Consider the following 19,223-nt stretch of genomic DNA (forward strand, 5'->3'; position numbering starts at 1 on the left):
ATTGTTTCCAGAGATATTGTATTTTTAAGAAGTTAAAATTGAGAATTAATACAAAGAGCAGTTCTAATGAAAAAGAATATAGCTCAAAGTAAACTATATTACCATATATTTGAGAGATAATTTTTAGTCCTGTGTTTCTCAATCAGGTGGGGGTATACCAGAAGTATACACAAGATAAATATGAACTTCCTGGAACATCAATTTACTATAGGAAAACTGAATTTTCCTATGTATATATATTCACGTACAGTATACACACATATAAATTTAATGAGAGTGGAGTCATCTGTATACATATTCTCTTCCCTTTGCTACCAAGGATGTGTCAGTGCAGTTTGAGACGCACTGCTCTGCACACTTGGTTATAAGAATGTTTCTGCATTATATCCTTAAAATGTGATTTTTAGGTATAGAAGAAAGTATCTAGCACGGTCATTCGAGGTTAAAAAAAAAAAAAACATGCTTAAACTGTTAAAATGTAACAAGTTAAACTCTTTGACCAGTAACTGGGCTAATCTACAATAACGAATATTCATTCGCTCAATTAAAGTTGACTTTGAAGAAATCTCACTGATGCATTCAGGCATTTGCCCTGGCAAACCAACACTATAACATTCACAACTGGATATTTAAAATGCTAAGAACAGACACCCTGAAAATAGTCAGCAGTACTTTAGATTTTTTCAAAATATGTAACCTGGTGTTGCAGATTTGTCCTTAGGTTGAGACCGCAGACAAATTTCTCTGTTTAATTCTTCCTTGGGCCGAACTGTACGGGATACAACTGACTTCTCAACTGGTTTTGATACTTCTGTTTTCAGAGGACTAACAGAGGTTTTTTGAAATAGTTCAGGATTTTGGACCTTACAATTTTTAGCACTGGTGATGGATGTTGTAGAAGATTTCACTGGGGAAGAAGTAGCTTTCTGAAACATGATAACACTTAGGGTAAATAACAACACTTACAATAGTTAAAGATATTTCTACAACAAAACAATTCAAATCCTATATGCTTGATAGCCTTTTTGTACACTCATGTAAAAAAATTTCTTGCTGTCTAATAGATCAAATTAATTTGAAAGGTTTGAAAAAAATTAACTTAGAAAATGTGATTATTCAAATTATGTAGTTTAGTCTACATAATATTCTGATGGGTAATTTAGTACAAGGGAGAGGGTTACTCATTATTTTAAAAAACAATTTCTTTTATATCATCATACCAGTACCCTTATGAATATAACTGTATTAGGCCAAATACATATATATTTGTATTTTAATTAAATCATGTATCATGTACTTAAAGGTGAATTGTAAGTACTACTTACTATGTGCGAAGTACCATACTAAGTACTTTATGAACATTATCTCCTTTAATCCTCCCATAACCTTTTCTTTCCCATTTTACAAATGGAAAAATAGTTTTGCAAGATTAAGTAACTTCTCCAAAGCCACACTTCTAATTTTGTGGCAGGGCTGGGATTGAATGCAGGTGTCATTCCAAAACTGAGCTCTACACTTAAAGATAATGCTCAGAAACACAACATTTTTTTTTCCTTTTTGTTTTTTTCATATTATTTTTTAAAACCATTGAGATAACACATGGGCAGGGTAATCTTTCAAATACTTCAAAAGGATATCAGTGAAAGCATCATACCTACCCTTGACAACTGCCTTCTGGAGGTAGTAACTACAGCTACTAGCTTTCAGCGATATTTGATGTCTTTCTTGTATTCATACACATACATAGAGCATTTTAATAGAGAAGGTAATTTTCAGGCTCTTGTGATGAGTGAGAAGAGGCTCCATCATTCAAAAGCACATATTTTGCAAGTACATTAAATTTGTATAATTTAGCTGTTAATTGATAACTTGGGTCAGAATATCAAATTTATGATTCTTTACTTTCTATGAAATACTCTAAAAATACATAAACATCCTATATATATGTTATAAAATACATACTTACAGGCAGATATATATATATATATATATATATATAAAATATATAAATTATTTCTCATAACAACAAACAAAAAGGTTTCCAAATACCAAAATTATATTTACTTACCCCAGGGCTAGAAGTCGCAACGTTAATCAAAGATGCACCCACAGCACTTGAGGATGAGGCTTTATTCAAAGAGGCATCGCCATCCCTTTGGGAACAGCATGTAGCTTCCTGCTTAACACTGCTGCTATTGATCCTAGCAGATGCTCCACTTGCAGAGGAAAATTTGGATAAACAAGTGGTACCAGGCTGTTCTTGCACACTGTTTTGCTTTGCAGATGAGGTTTTTACATCATCTTCCCAGGAGCAAATAGTTGCAGCAAGGTTGGCCAGTCGGCCCCTTCTCCCAACTGGAGTTGCTGAGGCATCTGAAAGGGATGGTTTGGGAGGGGAGGCAGCCTTTTCCTCTGATGGCATTGCTGAGATGGGTGAGCTTTCAGGTATATCATCTGAAAATGTTTTGAAAGTTCAAGTCCATGAGCTATATGTGTATGTAATAAAGGGATCACTCCAAAAAAAAAGCTTTTCTAATACACATGAAACTACCAAACTGCTTAAATTTGACAATATATTTTCAAATCAGATACTTAACCCAAATTAAAAAAGAAATACTTTGTTACTTAGTTTTTCAATTATTTGATAGATTATGAAATCTATAAAACATCATGCATTTAGGTTATATTTTTAGGATTAATTGATGATGTTATAACACTGCACAAATTAAGATTACATATTCAACATACTTGTTTTTAGAATGTACTAGGTTAGTGCTATACAATAAAACTTACTGCAATGATTGAGATGTTCTATATTCATGCCATCTAATACAGTAACAACTAGCCACTGTGACTAGTGAGCACTTGAACTGCGATAAGAGCAATAAGAAACTTTATTTCATTTTAATTAATTTAAATTTAAAAAGCGACATATGACTCTTGTTTATGATATTGAATACCATATCCAATACTATATTGGATATCATACCATATCCATTACCAGTAGCACAATATCATATCCAATACCAATACCATAGCATATCCAATACCAATAGCACAGGGTTAGACTAATACATTTTTCTGCACGGTTACTTCATTTGGAAATAAATCTCAAATATGCCAATACTTAACCACAAAAGGTCTGTATGCATAAAGAGCATATACGGCAAAGCTCGTGGCACTTCCTATTCTACAAATTTTGTCAACAGAACAGATATCCCTCCTACTGTCCAAAGCTTATACATCTGCCTGAATTCTCAATTCTACTCCTCTTAAACCTTCTCAGGGATCTTGCTCCAAATAACTACTTCTTCCTCTCTACAAACTTTGTTTTCTACACATTAATATGCTCAATTCTCTCTCATCTTAAAGCTAAAACCAATCATCCTCTCATCAACATACACCCGCTTTTAGTTACTGTCCCTCTTTCCCTGCACTAAATTCACTCACCACTCAATTCACTTCAACCTGACTTCTGCATACACAGCTGCACTCAAGTTGCTTTTGGTATTTTCACCCAATGCCTACACATTTGGCAGGCCTTGAATTTCCATATGTGACATCATCCTCTACTAGTTCTGCCTTTGCAGCCTATTCTTCATGGTCTCCTTCTAACTACCAACTACCTACATTTGACTATCCCATACGCACCTCAAATAATATATCTAATGTTGAAACTGCTTCAAACACAGTCCTCCTTATCACGCCTCTTCCTCCCTTTTCCCTTACCATCCACCACCTGGTCATTAGGTCCAACAGATTCTTTCTGCTAAATCTCTCAAATCCAGCCTCTTTACTTTCATGGGCCTTCATCATTATGCCTGAATCACAATATTAATCTTTTAACTGGTCTTCCTGCTTCAAATCTCTGCCCTCTTCAATCTCTCCTCAATTCAGATGCTGAGTGATCTTTCTAAAGCATTTGCCTACCTAAACTCTCAGTACCTCCCCATCACCTTCTGGTTAAATTCCAAATGCTATGGACCCTGCTGCTTTCTTTGAATTTATCTCTTGCTTTTATACCACATGAATGGTATACCAGAATGCCTACTCTTTATACACATACTGTGTTCATGATACCTCTGTGCTTTTTATTAATGTATATGTTCTGTTGCTCCTGCCTAGAATATCTCTACTGTCTGAAGCCAGCTGCCCTTCAAAGTCCAGGTTAATTGTCTTTGTCGCCTCCAGGAAAGCTTCCCTGATCACCACCTTCCCTACAATACTTTTTTGCATACCTTTATCATTTTCCTCAGACTATGCACTGTCTTCTAAACAGATGATAGTTTTACTGTCATGCTTTAGAAATGGACTTAATAGACCCCTCACTCTTCTATTCTCTATCAGAAACAAAGGCTTCAGATAAATTATACTTTATTATTCCTCAAACCTTTAATTGGCATATAGCCACAGTCTTGAATAGCACTCACTAAATCATTCATCACACTTTATCAACAAGTTTCAATGCTTAAAATTAGATGAGCTATGATGCCTTAAGGTTTATTTTCAAGACTGAGGTAGGCATTTGTTAATATTTGCTTTCAAAATATTCAAGATCACTGTTGCAACAGTTTCTCCTAAGAATGCTTAGGGCCTTGACTGTTCTTCTGATCAAGTATTATATCACAACTTTTTCTTTTTTCTGAAAGGAAAGTCTGCACTCTGCTGCCCATAGATATTTTCTACAAAATAGAATGGGACATCTTTCTACTCGGGCACATTAACTGGCTAGCTTCCTCAGACATACTAAAAGCAGCATGGTTAGCCCCACCCGCTACTAAAATCAATAGGTATAACTGACAGTGTGGAGTATCAGTGGAATACAGGTGTGTAACCCATAGACATCAGGCAGGACATAAAAGTTGAGCCCCAAACTCAAACTCCTAGTGTTTGCATTTTAGCGCTGACTGTGGGCAGGTGTCTTAGCCTCTTTGAACTCAGTCTCCTCTCCTACAATATTTGAAAGCCAAAGCTTCCTTGGATAAGGCTTAGTCACCATGGACTGTCCGCTTGCACTGGGCCAGTTCACTTCGGCACTGCTTCTACTGAACTGAGCCAGAAGCCAGCTGTCTGCCTACCCTGAGAAACCTTACACCTTTGCTAGCTCCTACAAAAGTATCTTTAGGACCCAGAGAGGAAAGTTCTCTCAGGTCTTAATGCCAACCATGACTCTGTTTCTTCTGTTTTATAAACATTATCATGTAACTAATAGTGTTTCACCTCTCTGCATCAGCTGCTAGTGAGTTCAGAACCATCTCTAGGAAGTGAGGAGGACCTTAAGGCCTGTATCTAGTAAACTAACTTTACCTTTCGCTTTGTTTTTCCTTCTCTTCATATTGATTTTTCTCATTTTTCCAATTTTTAACATAGGTATTTTTGTAAGTCATCCCAAGGCTTTTTTCGTAACAAGGTAGGAGATAAGCTCTCCATCAGATTACGGGCCCATGAAATGCAAAAGTCAGGTTTGCGTTTCCTCCTCCATGGGTAGGGAAGATCCTCTGGAGGATGCAATGGCAACCCACTTCAGTATTCTTGCCTGAAAGAGCCCATGAACAGAGGAGCCTGGTGGGCTACAGTCCATGGGGTCGCAAAGAATTACACACTACTGAGCATGCACACTCATTTTTGTAAGCCATTCCAAGGCTTTTTTGGCAATAAGGTAAGAGATAAGCTCTCCATCAGATTACGGGCCCATGAAATGCAAGATCAGGTCACTTTATCTATAGTCTCCAGCACCTTAGCATGATTACATGCTTTGCAGGTACTCGATAAATATTTTTTGAAATTTTCTTTTTCCCCTATGAACAGCATTGCATACTTTAGTCATTCAGGTTTATTCAGTGAATCCATGAAACAGGATTTCTTGAATACAGAACTGAAGGTCAGCAAGGCTGATAATGCCAAGAGTACAGTTTATCCTTTAGTGTTTTCATTGCAAATATAAGATAGTTCCTTTATAAGATCAAGGTTTTGTGAACCAGTCTAAGAACCTCATCTTGTTTACTTCAATGAGAACACACCCGATAAATATATATTGATATATAAACCATTAGTAAGCAATGGATACTCAGGACATAGATCAAAAGCATTTACCTTTCATGTGTTAACTGATACATAAAATTTTTAACCTACCAAGTTGAATTGCACTGAAACAGATTTAAGGACCACACGGTCCACAAGAGTGCATACCTGTCACATCGTCACTATCCCAACAACGCCGCTGCTCAGCCAGCTTTTGCATTCGTGTTCTGACTGAGGAGGCTGCAGCTGCTCCCAGTCTTGAGTTCGGCCCGCTCCTCACACCCAGCAGTGGTGCTGAGGCTGGGGCAGCCAAGAAGTCACTGACACCAGTGGGTGCCTGAGACATCTGTGGCTGAATGTGAGGGGACACAGGCCTTGGAGAACAAGGTTTTGCAGACGTTGACTCAACTGGCTTTCCATTTTCCACGTCAGAAACGTCTACTTCAGTGTTGTCAGAACAGCGTTTTTTGGATGGTGATGGTTTTGTGCAAGATTTCTCTAGGTTAAAAGGACAAAAAATTAAAAGTTCTGTAATTTTGCATGGCATGAAAAAAAAAATAGGTACAAATGAATAAAACACTAGTCTCTCTGTTCCTTTAAATGATTTCATTCACAAGAAGAAATATGTAAAATTCTACATTTTTTCAGTAACTTGGAAATCTGACATTAGAGATTTCTGTTTAAGCAAGCATATAATTTAGCAGTTTAAAAAAACCTGAATGAAAAAATCTTCAAATAACATCCTCAAGATTTATGTATAATGTTCTTTGTGGTCTTCAGACACTAGGAAATAAAAAGTATGCACACAGAATAAGCAAAGCAAATGTTCTAAGGGATTTTAAAGATCATACAGTCTAGTTACCACATTTTTAAATAAGAAAAATCAAGTCCAGAGAAATCGAGTTACCTGCTTAACATGACACACCTGAGCTAAGGGTAAAAACAAGCTTTCTGCTTTTAAAAACAATTTTTTATGAACAGTAAACAAGAGTAGAAGGACACCTGGCTTGAGGTTTAGGAGGCAGCGAACCAAAAGACTTACTGAATTATCTGACCAGTACCAAGCAAATTCATCAAGTCAAGTGTTTAACAACATTTTACATTTTAAACCTCTATGAACACCTATAAAACGAATTAAAAAGTCCTAAAAGAAAAAGGAACTATCCAAACACAAGGAATATAATTTTTACCTATGAATAAGTTCTACTATACCTCCTATAAAACTAATCCTTTAAAAGGTAAGAATGTAAATTCCATTTGAGGTCAGTTTCACTGTCTGTCTAACCAAGTGTTCTTGTTCTGGCAGTAACTGAAGTATCATTAGTGGGAAGTCATGATTGCCCTCATAAATATCAATCTAATTAAATAATATATCATGAAACTTCCCAATCTTCTGCAACTCACTTAAGGGTATATTTTAAATGAACTAATCTAATCCTTTTTTGGAAGTGTTCCTATTTAACATGCTTTACTACCTGAAAATACAGAATGCTTTAAGTTTACATTTCTTATATGAAACAGTAAATATTTCCATTTAAGCATCAAAATACAGTTCTAACCACTAGTTTTCAAGTACATAGTACTCAATATCTGAATGCATAAAGCTGTGCCACAGTGAAAAGATCCTAGAGCTAGATCTCTGTTTTCCCATGTAATATATACAGTATTCCCTCCCTTCAAAATGTATTAACATACAAAAGAAATTCTCATTCTATGGTTAGCTTACAAAATAGTTGGGAGCCAGCACTATGCCCTCATCTCTTTTGTAATATTGGTTTTGCCCTCTTTAATACGGTAAAGCGTCTGCCTGTAATGCGGGAGACCCGGGCTTCGATCCCTGGGTTGGGAAGATCTCCTGGAGAAGGAAATGGCAACCCACTCCACTACTCTTGCCTGGAGAATCCCACGGATGGAGGAGCCTGGTAGGCTACAGTCCACAGGGTCGCAAAGAGTCGGACACGACTGAGCGAGTGCTTTGCCTTTGCCTTTTTGTGCATTTTAAATGTCTACTAAGGAACATTATCATCTCCAGATTATTCCAAAAGATTAAACCAGCTGACTGATACAGGCTGAGGACACCAGGATTTAGGAAAGAATAAGAAAGTTTCCAGGTGCATTTGAGTTTTTTGCAGGAGTTGTTGTTTGTTTTAGTTGCTATATTGTGTCCAACTCTTTGTGACCCCATGAACTATAGCCTGCAAACTCCTCTGTCCATGGGATTCTCCAGGTAAGAATACTAGAGTACGTTGCCATTTCCTTTTCCAAGGGATATTCCCGACCTGGGGATCAAACCCACGTCTACTGCATTGGCAAAAGGATTCTTTACCACTGAGCCACCAAGGAAGCCCCTCTTGGGGTGGATGGGGGTGTTGGTGGTTAATTTTGTTTCTATTTAATTTCAGTAATTCTGTAGATTAACAACCTATACTTTGTGCCCAGCCTGAGGGATGTGGTTCAGCAGACAGAGGATGAAAAGACTCATGATATTTCAAGCATCTGCAGGCAGGCCTGCCTTTTGTTGCCCTGTTCATGTAGGAGGAGTAAGAAAGTCTACACTATGGCCAGTGTAAGTGCTCCACTGCTCCCACAGTATTCTTCCCTTAGAGGTTTTAATGATACTTTTAGAATGAGGAAAATAAAGTTCAACCAGTTAATCTGAAATATTTGTTAGGAATTCTGCTCTCGCCTGATAGGTTCCAGGCCTAATATGATAAGCCTGGAATACAATAAAAGGTTTATCTTTCCCCTGGAGGCTATTCCATTTGTTTCCCAAAGACCTTGGTCTTCTGCAGGAACAATAAAGTGTTTGGCACTTACTTGCATTTTGAAAACTGCAAATTTTACTTTTCCCCACAAAGCGTATTACCTTCGCCACCAGATAGGGGCTGCTGGTTACTTGCTTCCGAAAGTGGCTCCCTGATCCGCTTGGTATGAGTCAGAGACCTTGCTGCTGGGATGGGCCGCTCAGCCATTTTCCTCTGAAGATTCTCTCGTCTGGCACGGGTTCGCTCAAGCAGTTTCTACATATACAATACACCAGAGCATTAAAGCATAAGTTTAGTTAAAGGTTCACAAAACTTCAGATGCCTTCTCAAATCACTAATTGTCATCAAACATGTATAATAACAGTTAAATACATTTCAAAAGTCAAATTCTCAGTAATTAATATTCACCAAATGAGCACATCATGTCAAAATTTGATTAGATATAATATGACCATTAAAGGGGAAATGAAATGTGTTAAGTTCATTGCATGAGATTTTAAATGGCCACAGATTTTTCTGTTTCCCTCAAAAGGTACTTGAATCAGGCTGGCTTTATGATTCACTTTGACTGTTAAAACACAGCAGAAGTGATACTGTGTACATGACTTCCAATCCCAGGGCTCAAGAGGTCTTGAGGTTTCTGTTCTCACTCTCTTGGAACACTGTCTTCCTGTGAAGAGGCCCCGGTTAAGCCTGCTAGACACATAGCCCAGCTGACACCCAGCATCAACTACCATGCTTGGGAGGAAGACCATTTTAGACCATCCAGTGCCAGAAATTTCTATATGACTGCAGACTTCTGTATAATCCCAGGGGACACCAGAAGTCTAGCTCAGCAGAGCCCAAATGCTAAGCCACTGAGTCATGGGAAATAACATGGTGGTTGTTTTAATCACGATGGTAGGCAGAATAACAGTTGTCTTAAGTTGTTTATGACCAACTTAGATAGCATATTCAAAAGCAGAGACATTACCTTGCCAACAAAGGTTTGTCTAGTCAAGGCTATGGTTTTTCCTGTGGTCATGTATGGATGTGAGAGTTGGACTGTAAAGAAGGCTGAGTGCCGAAGAATTGATGCTTTTGAACTGTGGTGTTGGAGAAGACTCTTGAGAGTCCCTTGGACTGCAAGGAGATCCAACCAGTCCATTCTGAAGGAGATCAGCCCTGGGATTTCTTTGGAAGGAATGACGCTAAAGCTGAAACTCCAGTACTTTGGCCACCTCAGGCGAAGAGTTGACTTATTGGAAAAGACTCTGACGCTGGGAGGGATTGGGGGCAGGAGGAGAAGGGGATGACAGAGGATGAGATGGCTGGATGGCATCACTGACTCGATGGACGTGAGTCTGAGTGAACTCCGGGAGTTGGTGATGGACAGGGAGGCCTGGCGTGCTGCGATTCATGGGGTAGCAAAGAGTCGGACACGACTGAGCGACTGATCTGATCTGATCTGAACCTATATGTTACCTTACATGGCAAAAGGGACTTTACTGATGTGATTAAATTAATGACCTTAATGATTATCTTGGATTTTCTGAGTGGGCCCAATGTAATCACAGGGCCTCCTTGGTAGCTCAGCTGGTAAAGAATCTGCCTGGAAGGCAGGAGACCCCAGGTTGATTCCTGGGTCGGGAAGTTCCCCTGGAGAAGGGATAGGCTACCCACTCCAGTATTCTTGGGCTTCCCTGGTGGCTTAGACGGTAAAGAATCCGCCTGCAATGCGGGAGACCTGGGTTTGATCCCTGGGTTGGGAAGATCCCCTGGAGGAGGCAACCCTCCCTCTCCAGTATTCTTGCCTGGAGAATCCCCATGGACAGAGAAGCCTGGCAGGCTACAGTCCATGGGGTTGCAAAGAGTCAGACATGACTGACTGACTAAGCACAGTGTAATCACAACCGTCCTTATGAGAGAGAAGACCGGAAGGTCAGAGTCAGAGAAGATGTGACAAGGGAAGCAGAGGTCAGAGTGATGGAACTGGGGGCAGTGAAGATGGAGAAAGGGGGCTGCAAGCCAAAAAAAGCAGGGGGCCTCTATCAGCTAAACAAGGTGAGGAAACAGATGTCCCCAAATCCTCAAAAAGAAACACAATCCTGCTAACACCTTGATCTGAACCCAGCAAAACCCAACAGACTTTTGACCTACCAAAGATAACATGTATGATGTTTAGCTAGCAAATCTGTAGTAATTTTTTATAGCAGCAAAACTAATACAGCCACTAAGATTTGGGGTGATGGTAAACAGCAAGAGATAATTGACTTAATAGTCCTTTGAAAACATAAGATCCTTCCCAAGAGAAAAATCAACCTAAATATTTTTATGTTTTATTTAATTAAATATCTATATATAATAAAACAGTTTTAAGTTGAATTCTTAGTATTCCATAGAATCATGAATATGACTCTTTTCAAACCCCAAAATATGCTCCTATTGAAATCAATGTAGTATAACAAACACAAAACCCTGTAAAACAATTCATTCTCTTTGAACACAACCAGAGAAGGCACGAAGATTACTGGCTTGAGTATACACCGTCCTGCAAACACAGATAAAGTAATTATTGCAAACTAAGGAATTTAACTCCATCTGACCTTTTTAATTGCTTAATTAAGACAGAATAATCATTTTTTAAGTCCCTTTGAATATGAAAAACAAGCATGAGCTTATCTTAGGAATGATGTCTCATTGAAAGAAGTAACACTAAATCTAAATGCTATGTCGCTGAAAGAATAATTTATGAGCCAAATGCCTTCCCAAACACAAAACCTTTATCCTTTAAGGTCTTCAACAAACTCAAAAGTGACAGTATTATACAAATTAAATAAAATAAATCATTAATCACAATAAAATATATCATTCCTAAGATACAAAACTAGCCTAAATACGTTCATTTATGGACACACCCACATTCCATTCTGGTCAGTCAGAATACTTATGAGTCAGTATATTTTCAGTTACTATGAGCAATGGGTCAAAAGAATGAGGTTTTGCAATTCAAACATACACAAAGTGTTCTATTGTTACATTAGATTCAAAAATTTCAAGATTAAAACAAATTAAAGTAGATAAGCAAAAAAGTTCCCTAATCTGTAATATGAAACTTATAGATACCAAAGATTTTAATGTAAAAGAAGTGATATATCTAAAATACATAAAGTCAACAGCTACATAAATGTAAGTTACCCTTTCTTATAATAGTATATCAGGAATTTAAGAGTTTTTTTTATTTATAAGGTACATTCCTTCAAATATCACACCTCCTCCTTCAAGGGAAAAAAATTCTGTCGGAAATGGTTTGAGGGATGTGGGGCAGAAATTGCTTAAGGACTATACACTTCAGTTGTTTTAGATCCCTTCATGTGGAGTATCTTATTTCCTGATTGTTAGTAATTGCACTGTTTAATTTTTTTTAATGCCTCTATTATTTGAAGGAGGAGGTGTGATATTTGAAGGAAGTGAGTGAAGTGAAGTCACAAAGAGTCGGACATGACTGAGTGAAGTGAGTGAAGAGTAGAACATGAAGTGAGTGAAGTGAAGTCGCTCAGTCATGACCGACTCTTTGCGACTTCACTTCACTCACTTCCTTCAAATATCACACCTCCTCCTTCAAATAATAGAGGCATTAAAAAAAATTAAACAGTGCAATTACTAACAATCAGGAAATAAGATACTCCACATGAAGGGATCTAAAACAACTGAAGTGTATAGTCCTTAAGCAATTTCTGCCCCACATCCCTCAAACCATTTCCGACAGAATTTTTTTCTGGGAGATATTACTGATTTCCTACCTTCTTAAACAAAGTAGACTCAATAACAATTTATTATTTTCAAAATGTTCTAGAAGCATTCCTTCCCTGGTCATCATAGAGAGTTCACTTAATTCTGGAAAATTAAAGAAACTCTATCCAAAACAGTGATAGCATGTTTGTCAATTTACATCACAAGAAAAAAAGGTTTCATATATTTTAACTGTAGCTTTTTCTCTTTTAAAGTTCCTACATGGAAAGTTCTGACTTGACACAACTAGCTGTGGATTTCCTATGCTAACCTGAGGTGACCATCACCATCAGCAGATCTTCAGACTAAAATGCTAATATTGACATTATGAGTAGTAAGTTTATGGTTTTAAATCCACCTAACAACAAATACAAAAAGAACTTTCCAGATAGTTCAATGGATAAAGAATCTGCCTGCAATGCAGGAGACACAGGAAACATGGGTTTGATCCCTGGGTCTGGAAGATCCCCTGGAGAATGAAATGGTAGCCCACTCCAGTATTTCTTGCCTGAAAAACCCCATGGACTGAGGCGTCGGATGGGCTACGGCCCATGGGGTCACAAAGAGTCGAATATGGCTGAGCGACTAAGCACAGCAAGCAACAAATACAACAATCACTAGCGCTTAGACAGGACTTCAAGTACTTTCAGTGTCGGCATACACTAACTCATTCCATCTTCAAATATGATTTGTTAAAATTCTGTTTTTACTACTGTTTTAGAGATGAAAAAATTCAGGTAGGGGTTAAATAACAAGCCATAGGTCACACAGCTAACGAGTAGCAAGGCAAGATCAAGAACCAGGCTCCAGAGTCTGGACTCTTAACTGCTTTGCTAAAAACTATAGCTTAACTAAATCCAATTGTTCTTTTAAAAACTTATCATCAGTAGAACTAAGCAAATTCATATGATCAACATTTTTAATTCTATTAGCTGATCACAATAATAAACATGTGCCTTAACTGCTAGCTTATCCATAAATCAAGATGGATTCTTTCTTTATCTCTGGTTGGTCCATGAAGAACATGAGGAACCCATGGTCCTGTGGACTCTGTCTAAATGCTGATTCAGACTGCAAAATCATGAGACACTTAGGAATAGCTGAACACTGACAATGCTTGACGATTTTAAGGAACTGCTGTTTATTTTTTAGGTGTGATAATAGCAGTATGATTTTTTAAAAAGTCTTTAGTGTTCAGTGATGAATACCTATGTATTTATGTATAAAATTATATGCCTTCTAGAATTTGCTTCCAAATATTTCAGTGAGAGGGATTAGAGGCAGATACAGTAAAACAACATGGCCCGTGTTACTGGGCAATGGATGCATTATACTTGAGATTTCCTACAAGAAAAGAATATTGCTAAAATGTTCTAACAGTTACTGCTTTATTTAATTATTTGTCTGTAAAGCAATTTACACTGAACGGCTCTCTTTCACATCAATTCAGCAGACCGTTATTGGATTGTGCTTGATGTTACAGAAACATCTCTCTGAACAATTTCCTACCTTCACAAAGCTTACATTCTAAGAGAAAACATGTTCAACAGGTACATATAAATGCAAGTGAGATGTGTATTGCGAAAGGTGATGTCCCCTCTAAAGAAGGGGAATCAAACTGTGAGCTGGAGGTCAAAACAAAGTTTGCCCGGCAGAACAGGCAGGAAGACAGAAAGTGAGCCAGACAGCACCAGTGACAACAGGGAGGGGAACCACTGCACAACAGCCTTGTCTGAGGAAACAAGAGTTTAGGATGGTTGTAGCTACAGTCCATGGGGTCGCAAAGTCAGACACGACCGAGCACAACACAGCCTTTCTCAACAGGAGTTACCAGGAGAATTAATCCTTAAGGCCCTGGCATTAATGTAATGAATTAACATCTCCCCTATGCCTACAGAATGGCATGGTTAAGAATCACTTTTGGGAGAGAAAAAAATCACTTCTGGGAAAACTGAGAAAAATAGTTTCTCTCAAATAATTTTCTGTGTTCTATGATTCTGATAAGGAACTCCAGCTGAGAAAGCCATTTTAACTGACTTTCAATTTTCTTTTCAGATGAGGAACAGTTAGCTTCACTGTACAAAAATGTTATGAATGCTATAATTAAGCACCTAATCTTTGGAACCATTTCAAATAGTTCACTCACTCCCAATTAAGGAAAAGATGTCAAAGCTGTTGAGTCCAACTGCAACCGATCTAACTTCTCAAAATAGAAAACACACACACTAAACCACACATATTTCTGAGCTGCACTCTAAAATGAAAAGTTTCTTTTAAATAAAAGTTTCTTTCAACTGAGATTTGTACTAGCTTCAGAATAACATTTTTAAGTAAAATGAAGTGCAATTTTCAGCCAACTTTCAAAATGCTTTGCTCTTGTCAGTTACTTAGAAACATAAAACTATTGAGAACAGAAAGGGCTAATATTTTAAGGAATCCTGTTTTAAGTTGTAACATCATATATCCTTTGGAATTTCAATATAAGTGAAAAATACGTCGTGAACCACCAGCTCTATTCTCTAAAGCTAATACAAAAATGTGCTCAGGATTTTTCTGTTAGAATATTTAAGGTTAACAAATTGATGTGTATCCCTGAGATGATTGAGAATTTGGAAAAAAATACTGTTGTGTTTGAATACAAGTAAACTCTAATTGGAGGAGGAAATGGCAACCCACTCCAGTGTTCCTGCCTGGAGAATCCCAGGGACGGGGAAGCCTGGTGGGCTGCCGTCTGTGGGGTCGCACAGAGTCGGACACGACTGAAGCAACTTAGCAGTAGCCAGCAGCAAACTCTAACTGCTGAAACTTTTAATATCTTAGACTTAACAGAATTGTAACTACGTCTCAAAAAAAAAAAAAAAAAAAAAGAGAAATAATACTCCCCACTCAAGCTTTTCAATCTAGTGTAGAGAAATATTTAGGCCCACTTTGCAACAACTCAAAAAGTAACAGTTTGACGCTTGCACAACACCTTGAAAAGAGGAACTGTCCCTGAAGAAAAGGTAGTGGTCAGTTGGCCACACGAAATTCCTGAATGGGTCAACGTACATTCGCAACAAAAGTCAAAGCTAGACAAATAATCGACACAGTAATGATGTAATTAATTCATATTTAATTTCTAAAGAACAAAAGATGAGTTAAGTCCTGCTATAATGTTATGCCCCATAAACATACCCAAAACAGGTTTCTTTTTTTTTTTAAGTCGTGGGCTGTAACTTTTGACTTGAACATATTCGGCTAGCAATTTTCCTTTCAATTAGTGTCAACCTCAGGTATGAATCTTCTTTGCTAGTTAGATAAGCAATAGAAACTGAAGAGAACTATTGACTTCATAGGAACGTATGCAATGGTTTCAGGCACCAGCTTATTTTAACATTTTGCTGTCATTTCGTTCACTGCATTCTTAAATGTATGGAGTGGAGAAGGGAATGGCAACTCACTCCAGTATTCTTGTCTGGAAAATTCCATGGACAGACCACGGGGTCGCAAAGAGTCGGACACAACTGAGAGACTATTAAATGCAGGGCTCCTCTGCGAGTCACACGAACCCCGCAAACCGCATTCCATTTCATTTCCAGGCGGCGGCTGCACACACTGCCCTGAGTCACTTGGCCACCCGACTCCACCCTGCAATATCCCGGCTTTTACTTCCACGGGGCTCAGTTTCGTCAGGCCCCCACCGCACCCTTGGAAGACCCAGGGATCCACTCCAGAGGGGCGTATAACCGGGGCTGACAGGAGGTCTTTTCACTACTGCTACTGAGGACAGACTCAAAACTTTCCCCGCAGAGCTTCATCTGCAGGATAAGACCAAGAAAACCGCGGACGAACTACAGCCACAGGGAAGACGGAAGCCGCCACACCCTCCCAGCTCCAAGCTGGACCCTCGCACGCTCACTCTGCGCACGCGCGCGCACGCGCTCTCCGGCCACTGGGCCGGGAGGTTGACAGAAGATAGGAAGGGAGGGTGGGGGGTGGGACCCGTCATGGCTGGCTCTGCCCGCAAGATTTCTCACCTCGGTAAACGGGTCCATCGCCCCGGACTTCGGCCAAAACGGTGGTTCAAATTCAGAAAAAGAAAAGTGAGTGCCGGCTCAGTGTGTCACTGGAAGAAAACAAGAAGGTGGTGGGGAACTCTCCCAAGCTCCTCTCCTCTTCCCCACTGCCTCCGAAGTCCGACTCGGCCTGCAGCGGCGGTTCAAATTTGAATTTCAGCGCCCGGACCCGCGCGCATGCGCACGGGCGCGGCAGGGGGAAGGGCACGCCTCTCCTGGCCCTGGCGCTAGATCACGTGGCCTCGCCGGGGCTGGGAGGTTCCCAAGGGTGGCTTTGCCGGCTTAGTGACAGCCGGGCCCCGGGCCGGCTGGGATGCAGCGGTAGGTGCGGCTCTCCAGTGCATCAACTGCCTCCTGGCTCAAAGCCCCACCCCCAACGCTCGCACACCCCACCCTGTTTAAGCAGATCCCTTCACACTCCTGTGCCTGGGCGTTCCTGCTTTCCTTCATTCCTAAATCTAGGATTAAGGGCCCTTCTGTTTGGAATCCCACTGGACCTTTGAACTTACATAGTTTTATGTTCGTATGCTCTCCAGCTCCTGTTTCACTCAAGGTGGACTCAGTCCTGGCCTTCTTGAGGCGCAGGTCTGGTGAGCCCCCAGACACTTGTCACTAATGACCAGTGAGCCGCCTTGGGCACTGGCCTTTATCACTGGGAAAATAAGGTTAACTTTAACAGACCTGTTAATGCTTATACACAAAACTCCTGTCAGGCCCTTCTTATTTTAACCCCATCAAACTGCATGCAAAGTTAGAGCTGACAAGCTACCCATTTTGATCCTTTCTTTTACAGGTAAGAGAAGGGAGACACTAACACTTTAAGTAACTGATCCTGGAGAAATGAAAATCCCATTCTCGGCTCATAGTCGACTTTCCACCACTGGATCATAGCTAGGTCTCATGACTATTCTTTATTGAGAACTGAAAAATACATTTTATAGTTACTGTATTGGATTCATACCTTATTTAACAAGTCTGTACTAGGACTTGTTATAAAGACAACAAACAGGATGTGACTTGTTCATCTGTAACACTGTGTAGACTTCTGAATGGCTGCCCAACAGTTGAACAGGCCAAAACCATTACTCCCAAGTAAGAATTTCAGTCTATTTAATAAGGTTTCTATCTCAGCAGTCAGTGAACATTACAAAAAGTATTTCACTAGTAATGTCTGTAAGTTGAATTGTGGTACTGTATGTAGTAATGGAAAGAATTCTGAGTGTGGGATGAAAAGAAATTCCTTGGGGCCTTGACTCCACCAGGACTCTGTGACCCTAGGCTTTAGGCAAATCGTTTAACTCATTATCTTTTAAATCTTTTTGGGAATCATAGACTTCTTTGAAAATACAATTAAAGCTTAAAAATGCCCTTTCAATCATAAGCATTTTAAGATATGATTCCATGAAGTCATGCTCACTGGTTAAGAACCTCCAATTTAGCCTCTTTGGATTTTGGTTTTCTCATCTGTAAAACCGAAATAATCAGCTGCCCTGCCTTTCACAGAGTTGTTAGGCAGATCAGGTGAAAAACTGAGAGCAATCCAAAATATTCTGTAATAAGTAATAAGGTCCTACCCAAGTGTTTTGAATTATTAATATCTAACTCAAAAGTGTTGGCTTCCCTGATAGCTCAGTTGGTAAAGAATCTGCCTGCAATGCAGGAGACTCTGGTTCGATTCCTGGGTCGGGAAGATCTCCTGGAGAAGGGATAGGTTATCCACTCCAGTATTTTGACTTGAAGAATTCCATGGACTGTATAGTCCATGGGGTCGCAAAGAGTTGGACACAACTGAGTGACTTCGTTCTAACTTTCTTTTCATTTTTTTTTAAATTTTATTTTATTTTTAAACTTTACATAATTGTATTAGTTTTGCCAAATATCAAAATGAATCTGCCACAGGTATACATGTGTTCCCCATCCTGAACCCTCCTCCCTCCTCCCTCCCCATACCATCCCTCTGGGTCGTCCCAGTGCACTAGCCCCATTTGTGTCTGACTCTTTGTGACCATATGGACTGTAGCCCTCCAGGCTCCTCTGTCCATGGGATTCTCCAGGTAAGAATACTTAAGTGGGTAGCCACTCCCTTCTCCAGGGGATCTTCCTGACCCAGGGATTGAACCCAGGTCTCCTGCATTGCAGGTGGATTTTTTTCCATCTGAGCCACTAGGGAAGCCCATGCTAGCTATGAACCAAAGAGAAAAGATGCTTGAATTTTTTTTCAAGTGCTAGACAAGAAAGTGGTGGATATGTTAGGGTTGGAGGTTCAGGAGGAAGTTTACACAGCATTGAAAAATGAGTCATTAGAAACTTATGAAGCCCTGTGCCTTCCAGCTTTGACCTCTGTGAGCCTTAGATTCTTTATGCCTGTGTGCCTGCGTGCTCAGTCGTGTCCAACTCTGCAACCTCATGAGCCCATGGGGTTCCTTTGTCCATGGAATTTTCCAGGCAACTGGAGTGTGTTGCCATTTTCTTCTCTAGGGGTTCTTGCCAACCCAAGGTTGGAACTCATGTCTCCTGCATTGCAGGCAGATTCTTTACCACTGAGCCACCAGGTAAGCCCCTTAGATTCTTTATAACTGGATTCTAATAAAGACTAAACAAGATAAATAGA

General features: G+C 39.4%; 1 protein-coding gene across 4 annotated transcripts in view; it reads right to left on the reverse strand.

Annotated features, from left to right (window-relative positions):
* Positions 1-16,948, reverse strand: part of ANLN (anillin, actin binding protein) — a 59,695-nt gene extending 42,747 nt beyond the window's left edge. Inside the window, exons 1-5 of one of the 4 annotated variants that reach the window (XM_055590400.1) lie at positions 16,574-16,943; positions 8,888-9,041; positions 6,190-6,519; positions 2,069-2,454; positions 698-926 (exon numbers count right to left, since the gene is read on the reverse strand). In XM_055590400.1, coding sequence (XP_055446375.1) covers positions 698-926; positions 2,069-2,454; positions 6,190-6,519; positions 8,888-9,041; positions 16,574-16,591 — 1,117 coding nt within the window. In that variant the 5' untranslated portion in view covers positions 16,592-16,943. Of the gene's footprint in view, positions 1-697; positions 927-2,068; positions 2,455-6,189; positions 6,520-8,887; positions 9,042-16,573 lie in introns of all 4 variants that reach the window. The other 3 variants (XM_055590398.1, XM_055590401.1, XM_055590402.1) reach the window with 3 other exon arrangements.
* Positions 16,949-19,223: the final 2,275 nt, after the last annotated feature.

This window comes from Bubalus kerabau, chromosome 8, assembly GCF_029407905.1.
Source record: "Bubalus kerabau isolate K-KA32 ecotype Philippines breed swamp buffalo chromosome 8, PCC_UOA_SB_1v2, whole genome shotgun sequence".
NCBI lineage: Eukaryota > Metazoa > Chordata > Mammalia > Artiodactyla > Bovidae > Bubalus > Bubalus kerabau.